Source organism: Lates calcarifer, linkage group LG19 (assembly GCF_001640805.2).
Source record: "Lates calcarifer isolate ASB-BC8 linkage group LG19, TLL_Latcal_v3, whole genome shotgun sequence".
NCBI classification, from domain to species: Eukaryota; Metazoa; Chordata; class Actinopteri; family Centropomidae; genus Lates; species Lates calcarifer.
In genome coordinates, this window is record NC_066851.1 from 11594838 (window position 1) to 11606841 (window position 12004).

General features: G+C 43.4%; 1 protein-coding gene across 1 annotated transcript in view; it reads right to left on the bottom strand.

The window, feature by feature from the left end:
• Positions 1 to 12004, bottom strand: part of LOC108892436 (unc-79 homolog, NALCN channel complex subunit) — a 33279-nt gene continuing 21275 nt past the window's right edge. The window contains 26 exon segments of the mRNA XM_018689970.2: positions 1 to 652; positions 766 to 807; positions 900 to 977; positions 1121 to 1324; positions 1414 to 1597; positions 2082 to 2257; positions 2387 to 2476; positions 2598 to 2675; positions 2774 to 2878; positions 4176 to 4286; positions 4375 to 4443; positions 4745 to 4918; positions 5305 to 5390; positions 5676 to 5788; positions 5917 to 5955; positions 6095 to 6235; positions 6326 to 6428; positions 6872 to 6988; positions 7487 to 7588; positions 8619 to 8796; positions 8798 to 9897; positions 10039 to 10188; positions 10386 to 10548; positions 10692 to 10874; positions 10962 to 11299; positions 11725 to 11793. Of these exon segments, the coding sequence (XP_018545486.1) occupies positions 464 to 652; positions 766 to 807; positions 900 to 977; positions 1121 to 1324; positions 1414 to 1597; positions 2082 to 2257; positions 2387 to 2476; positions 2598 to 2675; positions 2774 to 2878; positions 4176 to 4286; positions 4375 to 4443; positions 4745 to 4918; positions 5305 to 5390; positions 5676 to 5788; positions 5917 to 5955; positions 6095 to 6235; positions 6326 to 6428; positions 6872 to 6988; positions 7487 to 7588; positions 8619 to 8796; positions 8798 to 9897; positions 10039 to 10188; positions 10386 to 10548; positions 10692 to 10874; positions 10962 to 11299; positions 11725 to 11793 (4382 nt within the window). The 3' untranslated portion in view covers positions 1 to 463.

Consider the following 12004-nt stretch of genomic DNA (forward strand, 5'->3'; position numbering starts at 1 on the left):
TCAATGTTTAGAAAAACTCATACTTTTATTATCCAGCTTGCAACCAAGCAACTTAAAAAGTAACAGAATCTGAATGTCACAGAGTGATCATATCTAAGGTTCAACAAGCATTCGCTGTCAGACCCTCACTATTACTAACACAGGTCTATAGAAATTCTCTTAGTCATCTACTGACTCTTCAAATCTGTTGAATACAACAGTTAGGCACCTGATACAATTATCCCACACAAGCCTACCAAACCTTTAATTATTAGTTCCAGAGCTAGTACTTTAAAATAGCATAGATTTACTGTACATATACAGGTATTATTCTAAAGGTGCTGAATGATTCAGTCCAAATGAATCCCACACAGCATCAGCTTACGTAAGAGTTCTTTTTTTTTTTTTTTGGTCAGAGGATTCAGCCGGAGCAGGTGCATGCAGGTCTAAGGACCCAGACAACCCTGATGTGACCAGGGGTAGATCACATGGGGTAGAACTGCGAGGCAGCCTCAGACGACTGGATCTCCACCTGAGCCATCTTGAACTGGGTGCACTGCAGCCATTTGCGCAGAGCGAATGGAGGGGCTCCAGACGTCTGGCCCTGCAGACACTGGTGGTTCACCCGGTTTTGGATGGCCTGGAGACGCAACTGCAGCCCCGCAGATAAATGCTAACGAAGGAGGGAAAGAAGGGAAGACTGTTTTTTAATTTGAAATCAAAAAAGTCAACTTACTTGCATGTTATTAATCTCAATAATGGCAGAAAGCTTTTTAAATGCTTTACCTTGAGGTTTGACTGAATCATGGGTAGCCACATAGGAATTAACTAAAGAGAGGAATAAACATGGAGAAGTCAGGCTAATTGTTAAGGTGATCCCATATTTTATATGTGGAAAAAAAATACTAGTTATACTGAACCTTGACAAATATGGTTGAGTTGCACTCCTGCAGGGCTTCCATTAGACTAATGACATGAAGACACACCATCTCCACCATCTACCAGAGAAAATAATAAAAATTCATATACACATACAACTCAAAGGGAATTAATTTGCTCATTTCATATTCTAAGGCCCCTATTCCTACCTTAGCTAGTTTAGCAAGATCCCCAGTGGGAAATAAGAGGGCAGAGCACTCACCACTTTATTGTGGGCCATCAGCTGCAGGATGCTGGGTGTAACCCGACTCCAGAACTCCAGGCCAGTGAGGATGGCGCTGGAAGAAAACTCTGTCTGGTTCTGGTTCTGCAGGGACGGAGCAGCAGCCGCCTGCTCGCAGTAAATGGTCCACAGCTGGGCGAACATGAAGGCGTGGAACAGAGAGCACATGTGCAGCACCGACGTCTGGGGAGATAAAGACAGTGAGGTGATTATAGATATTATATTAACACATCTTACGTGGGATCATTAGAAGGGATTTGTATCTGCCAGACCTTGGACTGTTCTGGGAAGCCAATGAGGATGACAATAAGATGATCTGCGATGTGGGAGCCGGCGTCTAGAGGGATGGGCATGCAGGAGGTGGAGCCCTGGTGCAGGGCACAGTGTGTCAAAGAGCCCAAAAGGAGCCAGGACAGCTGTCGGATGTGGGACACGCACTCGATGAATTCTTTTGGCCTGCAGATAAAAAAAGGTGAAATTTGGTTTTACAGATCAACAGAATGTTGTCTCCAAAATACTAATTTCATATCTCTCAGGATTATACACCATGTCTCATCATTTAAAAGGCTAATTCACCTAAATTATATTTAAAAATAGACATTCATTTATTTATCTTTAGTGTGACATTTTTGCCCAAGCAGCAACAAGCTGTAAACAGCTTTTATAAAGACTATTTCTTTGTTCAAATGAAAATTGATCTGTGAATTATTCAAACAACAGGGGACATTTATTATCAAAAGAGATGTTTTTCATGTATTTTTTCAATTCTGTTAATACTACAAACCTAATTCCATCCAATTAGATATCTCAGAATCTAGGAAAATAAAACCAAAACTATTTTTAAGGATAGATATTTGTTTCTTTGTATATCACTTCTGCGAATAATCCCTTTAAGTCATGGAATCATCACTAAACTTGTCTGTGGTTTTGTCATTCTTACCCTTGTTGCATGGTGGATGGAGGGTGATAAAGCCAGGGAAGATAACGGACCACAGCTTTGTTATCACGGTGATTGCCTTTGCTGATCTCCATGGCGGCGACTTGTGCCAAGCCCACTTTCAGGTTCCCCCCGAATGTGTCCTCATGCAGTGGCTGACAGCAAGCCTTCATATGGCTCTGAATAACAAGTTTGAAGAAAGAGAAAGATAATGCTGACAAACACACAGAGGGCTAAAGGTTGAAAAAAAGAAATGTATAATAAGATACTATATACATTGTAGCACTCACATGAAGAAAAAGACTTACTTTGAGTTTGGTTAGTGTGTGCATATCTGCAATGAAGTCCAGGAGCTCACTTATGTATTGCCTCATGCATTCCATTGCTGCAGTTGTGCACTGTTGAGAACAAAAGCAGTTTATCCTTTAGGAGGAATCACACTGGGGTCTGTCTTTATTTCCTGCTGTTTTACGAGGCTGATTTTAATACGATCCAAGCACAAAGCGACTAAAGTCTTACCCCCGGCAGCGTCGAGATCATGTGCTTTTGGATGATGGTTGATTCTGCTAGCCGTGTGCCGATATCTGCACAAACGAACTGAGAAATTCACAGGTTTTACCACTGCGTTTAGGAGGGGATGCTGTGATGTATTTGGTTTGTGTGGAACTTAAATGTATAAAAGACAGTATTTTTACCTGGACCAGCAGTAACAAGTTTGTGTCAGGCAGAGGTGACTTGAACTTGAGAGCCTGCAGAAGCTCTAACACCACAATGCGGGACATGTAGAACTTATCTCTCTCCTGGATGCGAGGAGATAGAGAGTGGAGTAAATGTACTGATGCAGCAAGACTGCCTTTTTCTATTATCACTCTCCCTTACTCATGCTGCGAGGAGAGCATAAACTCTGTAGCCTGAATAGAGGGGGAAGGACAGGCAGCGAGAGGGGAGGGAGGGGAGGCAGGGAGACAGAGAATAGACAGAGAATAGTGAAGCTGAGGAGTAGATTTAGGCCAGTCCAGATCTCTCCTCCCAGAGTCCCAGGCAGCTCAGATGAGGCTGTCAGGCTGCCTTCTCCTTCCCCGAGGACAGGCTGCTCTCTTTGTTCATCCCTTCCACACAAAGCCCAGCTGCCTGTTTACAAACCACACTGTCATCTTCTGGCTTCCACTTTGCCTTTCTCTTTCTCTATGCAGTCATGTTTGCTTATGTTAGGCGCAGGCACTCGCTCCTCCGCTCCTACAGAATGCAGAGCTCCTGACATTTCTCACTGTGTGGCTTGTTAATGCGCATACCTGTACGCAGCACTCTCATAATTAAAAGTTAATGGAGCATGTCCGTTCGGTAAATAGCAAATCATGGGCCGCTCTTAAGCTAGAGGGCCAAGCCACATTTGGCATATAGTGCAGTGCTGCTGTGACAAATGGTGTATGGTGTGACAAACTTTAGTAGTAGGTCTGGTAAGCCTGACTTTGTGTCCTTAAAAGCTGACCTCCAAAGATAACTGAACCAGGCTGAAAATTCCCCCCGTGCTTCCCAGAAATCTCGCCTTGCCATAAAACAACTGCACAGGACAGGGTCAATTGCAATTGCTCATAGTGACTCTAGGTTTTGAAAAGCGGATATTATACGGTGAGGAATTAAAGAGGGTGTAGAAAATCAATACTGCAGGAGACATAAAGCATGCAGCGTTGACAGTGGTGGAGGACTGAGGATCCATCTGGCCGAACAGTGCAGACAGCCCTGGCTCCATCTCTGTCTGAGACAGCCACTCTGAAACACACTATACATCCTCGGCACTAGCACACCAACTAATCATGTTAATCAATACTGGCTGATTGCCTACTTAATCATCTGTGACACATGGGCACATTTCTGGCTGACTGGAGAGTCAGGGAAGTAGGTGTAGCACCAAAAGAGTGATGAGCGGGAGGCCTGAGAACAGGAGCTCGACATTTTAAACACTGCAGATTAGTTTAAAAGGTTTAACTCTTTCAAGACTGCATAAATACCAGATGTCAGCACATGTTTTCTTCCAACATATGAAACTCTTATGTCTAATAAACAAAAAAGATGTATTGTAAACACAGTCAAGAGTACCTTGTTGAAAGCTTTGTAACACAGTCCACATAGTTCTACGAGGTAGGAGAGACTGAACATGCCATACTGGATGACAAAGCTCAGCAACTTGGAGAATGGCTCCAGGAGGCTCTGTAGGACAGAGGAAGAACAGTAAAGCTTAGATGTTTAAGTCCAGGATTTGGACAAATCTGCATGTAAAATTCTGTCCTGGGCTTACCCGGGTTGCATTCGTGGTCGGGATTTTCAGCAGACAAATGATAATCCTCAAGCTGGAGTCCATGGGGCACTAATGAAACATACAGATTGCAAGAAATGTTGAACAAACTGCCAGCAGGTTTTAAATAGCAAAAGTTGAAAATGGCGCATATCCATAATCTTGGACTTGGTGTTGTAAATTTGTCTGCAGTGACAAATTGATTAGAGTACACTAAGTTGACCTCTAAGGTCAAAAGCATCAAATCAATTGCAATTTTAAGACTGTCCTATTGAACCCAGGCAAGGGCACTGCTACATGCTTTTTCCTCCAGCCATAATCACATTAAACCATATCAGACCATGACTAAGTGAACGGAAGAGTCGATATCTACCTTCAGAGGAAGCACAGAGGGCAGTTTAGTGAGGAAAGTCTGGAACTGGTTGCAGATGGTCGTCCACAGGTTGCTTGGAGAGTCCATGGGGAGAGCCTCCATAAAAGTGGCAATGTTGTCCAGGCAGTGCAGCATTGTGCCCCCTGCTGGCAGACTCTTCTTGTTGTTCAAGCCCTGGAGGGCACAGAGGCATAAACCATAACAGGCTTATATAATGAAATTCTATAAGCGAAGATATTTCCATTTAACTGATCGTTCAGTCCTGATCAATCACATCGAGATGACGAGAGCAGGGGATTCAGGACACTGAAGCACAGATGATTGCTTGGATGGGCTTGCATCAGTGGATTCTCATCTGTGTCATTTATTTAGCTTTACAATAACAATAAACTGGTACAGTGGTGCAGGGTAAGGCAGGTTTTCTTGACTGCCCCAATGATTTGTTGTTTTAGATGGGCTTATGCTCTACATGTAGCTGGAACCACAAAATCTACTGCTTTGACAAGAGCTCCTCCTGCTGGTTAAATGACTCAACACAGATACACGAAGGAAAATCCTACCTCCAGCAGCATGTTGAGGGCAGCAACAGAACTTAGCTCATTGAAATCGATTAGAGAAGATGCAAGCGTTCGCAGAAAACTGCCGTCTGCGCAAAGAGAGTGATAAAAAGAATGAGGGTGACAGGTCGTTCAGTGGGAACCTTAAGTTAGTCTTAACTATTATATTATTATGCAAAAAAAAACCAAAAAAAAACATTTAATTAAAGCAGCAAAGAAAAGCAGCAAAATATGCATCTACTATAGGTTACAAAATATAGAACACAGAGGTCAAAACACACAGAAATGAACAGTTAAAACATGCTATAAGTCTCTAAGGTAAATTTTGAGAGTGATTTAAGAGTTGATTCTAGTAGACAGTGGTATGAGCAGACCTTTGATGTTACTCTGGAAGAGTTGGGGCAAGATGCCATTAGGGGCCAGCTGGTGAAACATACAGCGCAGGAACTGCTTGGCTACACCTGCTACATTCCCTGGGATCAACATACTGCAAAACATCACAGGGGAGAATGTCTGAGTTGGACAGGCAGTCACACTCCACATCCATTATTAAACTCGTATATAAGCACAGTGAATATCTGAGAGCACCGGTGTGACAGCTTTAATGTCTCATACCTCTCAGCTTGTCCAGAAAAATTGGCACTAGATGCCAACCTGAAAGAAGTTAAAGCAGTGGATTAGGGCTCTGGGGATGAATTATGCATGAGTTCTATGGGCGAGTTATGAAACTTCAATTTAACGGTGAAGTGCTGTGTGGATGGAGATTGCGGGACGGTTGCTGGAGCGGCTCTACCTGCCCACGGACTGCATGATGTCGAGAAGCATTGGAGCAGCCAAATCGGGGCTGAGGTGGATGAACATGGAGAGAACGACCACTGCGAGGCCCAGAGTCTCCTCATCGTATTCCTCCAGCACGGCAGCGCAGTCACGACACCTGGGACGTCACATAGAATTACACAGAGACAGTTTAAGCATTAAGGAGGCTTGTTTCAAGACACGCGAAGCCATCGATTGATTCATTCACCTGTCAGACATCGTGGTGGGCTGCTCATCAATGAACTCTTCAGGCGCGGGGACAAACATGCTAACTGTGCTTGGTGCAGAGAGCAGACTGGTTTTTGTAGGACCTGCAGAGGAAGAATATCAATTATGAAATAAAAGAAAAGTAAGGCTTATTAGACGCTGAATGAGGTCAATGCTTACTTCTGATTTTAAGTGCACTAGTCATAAACAGTCTCAAAGAAGAGACACTTAGGCTACTTGACAATGTTCCAAGACTACATTTTATGGAGCTCACCATTATTCATTGCTTTATCCTGATTTTAAAGATGAGCGATAAAGCTTAAAACAGTATATACTACAGGATTAGTCCAAGAATTCTTTAATTATTTAATACTAAAAATAACAATGTAATCTTTTCTTCTTTATTGTATTTGCCAAGAGTTTGATTTCAGTCACTGATAATAAGTGTCATTCTGCTTAATCTATTTTTCTTTCTTTTGCTTTCTCACATGTGTCACTATAGCCATACACCTCCTCAAGGAGTAAAGAGAAGTCTGGAGCAACTGACCCGTTTCCCAGGTGCTGATGTTGTGCGGTGCACTGGATTGATGCTCCAGCTGCCTCTTCATTAGCTGGCTCATGGTCAGAGCTCCCAGGGAGCCTCGCTTCACCTGACGGTACTGAGCTGAAGGTCAGATACAGAGAACAACACCTGAGTTAAAGCACCTGCTAAAACTCATCCCAGCTTTCCCAACAGCAAATGTGTGTATGGTTACATGGAAATAGGGAGGACGCTCACATGAAAAGAGATGGTCAGTGTCATTTATATTTTATCACAAGGGAAAAATCCATTCAAGCATCTAGCTCAGTTCTCTGAGGAACTAAATCATTATGAAAGCACTTAAAAGTGAAACTAATTCTTTAACCATTAGATGGATATTTCCTCTGTTCTTAGACATTTTATTGGGTTTTTGAGTAAGATGTCAAATGATATTATGTGATATTTGCTTAATATTTCCAGCTCCAATATAAAGTCTAATACAGAACCTACAGGTAATATATCAGACTGCACACAAGTAATATATAACAATATGTTAAAGTAAGGCCTTCTTTAGGACAACCACAACAGTCAGTTTTACTGAAGTTCATAAAGAGATTATGTAATAAAGTATTTGCATCCTACTTGATACTGAAGAGCGGTGGCTTGTTTCAGGCATAGCAGCTTCAAGCGTTGGGGCTGAGGCAGATTCTCGTGGCTTTTCCAATGTAGACAGAACTTTGTGATCTGCAAGGCAATATGGGTGAATGATGGGCAGGGCATTGGCATCAGAATATATGCCGTTAAATGCCAGCAGTTATCCAATAATAATCAGCAGTAATGTTTTAGAAATGTCTACCTTCAATTTACACTATTTATAGTCTATTTAGTGCTAATTTTAATTACAGTTATTTGAGATTTAGTGCTTTGTTACACAAGCTCACCACCAATTTACAATTCAGAAAATCACTGTTTGCAGTTTACACACTGATTTCCCAAAATTGTATCTCAAACATGAAATCAAATTCTGCCTTGCTCTTCAGCTTCCTTTATACTAGTTCAAAATGTATTTTCTCCTTTGAAGTACTTGTGTGTTTGCATAATGGGAATAAGTGAACACATACATAGGAAACACCAAAGGACACCACAAGGCTGGAGTGGTTAATTGGGTAGAGATGTGAGGCAGCTGCGTATGTTTTGTAATGTAAGCGTGTTTGCATGTTTTAGATCCTATCTACATGCACACTTACATACTCCATGCTATGTACTCCAACACTGAATGCACACTATGCAGTTTTTTCCAAGCAATCCAGACAGCCATATAATTATATGTATGAAAATTTAAAAGCAGACTCTTCAAACTTACTCAAGTTTTGCTATCTATCACTGCTAACATCAGTGTAACAAAATGGCAGACTGATCTGAAAAATCCTTATTTATGTTTTAATAACAAAGTTTGTAGAGTCTGGCAATTGATTTTCATATTGCAGTAGTTTGCTGCGACATAAAGTATATGTCTGCAGTAAATGCTGCAAAACTCTGTTGTGGTCCCTGATATTTATTTAAAATGACTAGAGTTATATATAGGCTTTCAGACATATTTTTTATTATGCATTTGAAATGCATTGAATAAGCCTTCTCAAATCTTAGATATCACCTAAAAATATTTTGAAACAAGTTACCCATGATAAAGTGGAAATTTGCTACAATGAACCCATGCAACAAGATCACTGTGTGAGTGCTGATTGCTTTCACTTCTATTGTCGCTCACCCTTACCGGCTTCTGTGGTCTGCTCACTACCCAGCTTGTCGAATGTGTTAAAGGAAATGTCCAGGTATTCCCTCTGGATGGCACTGACGGCGATCTTCCTCTGCTTCCGCTGTCGAGGAACAATCTGGATTTTAAACTCTGCCTCGTCGTCCGCGTTGTCAGGTTTGGGGTCGCTGTCAGCGTCGATCACACATGTCTTCATCGTCTTCATCATCACCGTCCTCCTCTTCATCGTTGCTGTTACTCTTGCTTTTCTCTGGTGAAGAAAGAGGCTCTGCTTTGTCTTCTGGGATGTCCAAGAAGATGGTCCTCCCAGAGGGACTTGTCCCAAGTCCCATCCCAGACTTAATCTCTTCAGGGGCCACAGATGTGTCATCTAATGAGGTGTCAGGGACATGTGGGGTCTTCCTCAGCAGGTCTCTTTTCTGCTTCAGGGTCATGGGGCTTTCATGGCAGACATTTTCTAGCCGATCAGGAAGATCCAGAGAGGTGCTGGGAGTCACACGATTTGGCTTCTTTTCCACAAACGGCGCCTGGGAGCTTCCATCTCCCACCAAAAAATCAGAGGTCTTTTTGTCACTGGAGCAGTCCTCCACACTCACCTGAACCACTGGAGACAGTCGTAGGGTGCTACTGCTGGCAGGGGAAGCAGAGACCTTTGGACTCCCGTTGACCTTGGAGCTTATAATGGTGTTAAGGTCGAATTCCTCATCACTCTCCACAATCCTCAGAGGAGGCAACGGTTCAAACACCAGAGAGTCGCTGTCAGACATGGAGAGCAAGGAGTGTTTCTCTGGAATTGAGGTGCAGTCAGAAGAAAGGTCAATGAGGTCTTGGTCTTCTTTTCCCTGAACTGATCCCACTAAGGAGCCCTGGTCTAACTTGTCCTCAAAGGTCTCCATGCAGCTGAGGCGGACCTCAGGGATGACAGGTTTGGAGACGTCAGACTGGCCCCCTCGAGAGCCACGCCGATCCACGGGATCGCTGGCCTCCACCCGAACCGAAGAACCATCTGAGGACCCTTTGCCATGATGCCTGCTGTGGGACATGGCTGAGGATGGGGGCAGCACCACAGGGGGCACCTGCATGTCACAGCGGTCAATGCACGACTTGCGCCTGTGCTCGTCGAGATTGAACAGAATGGAGTCCGTGTTGGAAATGTCCAGAGACTTCTGTTTGTGCATGGCCTGTAGCCGCTTTTTCCTGGTGCTCTCCTCCCTCACGCAGTGCAGAATACTGTCCTGAAGGGCGCTGGCTTCACGGTACTCTGACAGCTCAATTTCACCTGATATACAGAAGAAAAAGGAGACTTTATCCCAGTGAGAGCAGCAAGCCTCCTGCAATCACTAAAAATATGTTGTGCTGAAAAAGATTCAATCGATGTGCTGTAATACTACACTTGACTCTGAAAGCCTCTGCTTCTTACTTTTTTTGGCATTCAGCTCTACCGGCTGGTACTTCACAGACTTGCTGCCACCAATTCTCTTTAGGCGGGCAAAGAAGGTCTGTGACTCCTTGTTAGCAGCACCAGTTGGAGTGTCATGGACATCTGACTCATCAAATACACTGTCCTCTTCTAAAATGGAGAAGAATTTGGAGAATTAACATCATTCATGTGGCATGTAGAATATATAAACCTGACTGAGGAGGGTATCATTTTTCCCCTAGTCTGACATCGTCATCTACAAGGTATATAGATATAGAGTAGGTTTCTTTCAAAATGCTACCCCCATAAGTCTGCTGAGATAAAGAGCATTCTTTATTTTACATCACCTTTTTCCTTCTCACTGTAGCGGCTCATGTTGGAGTTGTCACTGTAGAGGGGTCCTGCTGTGGCATGGGGACGACAGCTGTGATACTGGGCATTGAGTGTGTTGATTGTGATGTGGATTAGATGGAGGACCACTTTACTGCCATCCATGTCTCTATAAGGGTACTGTGATAACAGAAATATATTAGAAGCTTATGATGTACATCTGACCATTCTCTCTAACCATGTTTATAATGTCATATAAATAAAACATGTAATTAAATTAAATGTAATGAAATCATACTGAAGCATAATAATTCAAATAGTACCTTATACAGGATAACTAGAAGGGCTTTGAGCCACATCTGTCTGATGTGTGGCCTCAGAGCCCAGAGAGAGCATCGAGGTGGCTGCTGGAAATAGTGTCTCAGCTGGGGACACGTGCAGTACTTCAACACCTGGACCACCAGAGGGAGCAGCTGCTTCCCCAAACCAATATTGTAGTCCATCACCTGGAGGAAGGAGCATTTCAGTTCATTAGCATACATGTACAGGTACATTCATACTAAACAAAGAATACCGAAGTATATTTCAGTCACTTGTGCGATCCCAGCGATGAAAGCATTGAAGCAGGTGGAGGTGCGCATCTTCTGAGGTGCGATCATGAAGCAGCCCTCCTGCTGGTCGTAACCCAGCAGCACGTACAGGTGACGCTTCACAGCGTTGAAAGCCTTGGCGCTGCCGATGTCGGCCTCGGCACTGCTCTGGTCTTTGGCCATGAATTTCATGAGCACCATGATCAGCTGGTGAACCGTCTGGTGATCTATGCCGGCGTCCTCGGGAAGCAGGTCTCTGATGATGGTGTCATCCTCAGGAGACGGGGTCTGGCCTACAAGAGGAGCTGAAGCGTCAGGGTTAAAGTGAGGGAGGAAACGTGCTGCAGAAGACAGGGAGAGGGAAGGGTGCAAGAGCAGGGGGGTAGTGACAGCACAGAGGAGGAGGAGGGAGTCAACTCATACTGTCCACTTCTCTGTCAAGAGAGGTGGAGACATCATGCAGTATACATACATCAGTGTAGCATGTTCATGGAATATGTGCAGGGGATAAACACAAAAAAGGACCTGCTAACTGTTAGCAAGAGTGTTTCTTTCTTTTTCATTCTTTCCAGTGTCAGAATTACTGTAAGCCCGAAGGCAGGATGAAAAAACAATGACTGTCACCACAGATCAAACATTGCTTTTTCATATTTCATTTCATATTTCCACATGTGAGCTTTATTAATAGCGATACTGCACTTTCCCTCCAATATGATGTGATTATGAAGAGTAATACAGTATGTTTCAGATTTGGGTTGTTATTTACCTGGCAGGACTTTCTCTATCATATCTCCCAGTGTCGGGGCAGACTGCTCTTGCCTCGTAAGCCTTAGAGCTAAAAACCACATATGAAGAGCACAATTTAGGAGAATGTACAGGGGAGGTTGCACAGGACACATGTCTGAGCTTCATCATCATCCAACACATGCACACACACACACACACACACACACACAGACACACACAAAAAATGACCAACTTTCATGGCCTCAAAACAATACAAGTGCTCCCAAGATTTAAGGAATTTGGGATGATTACAGAACAAC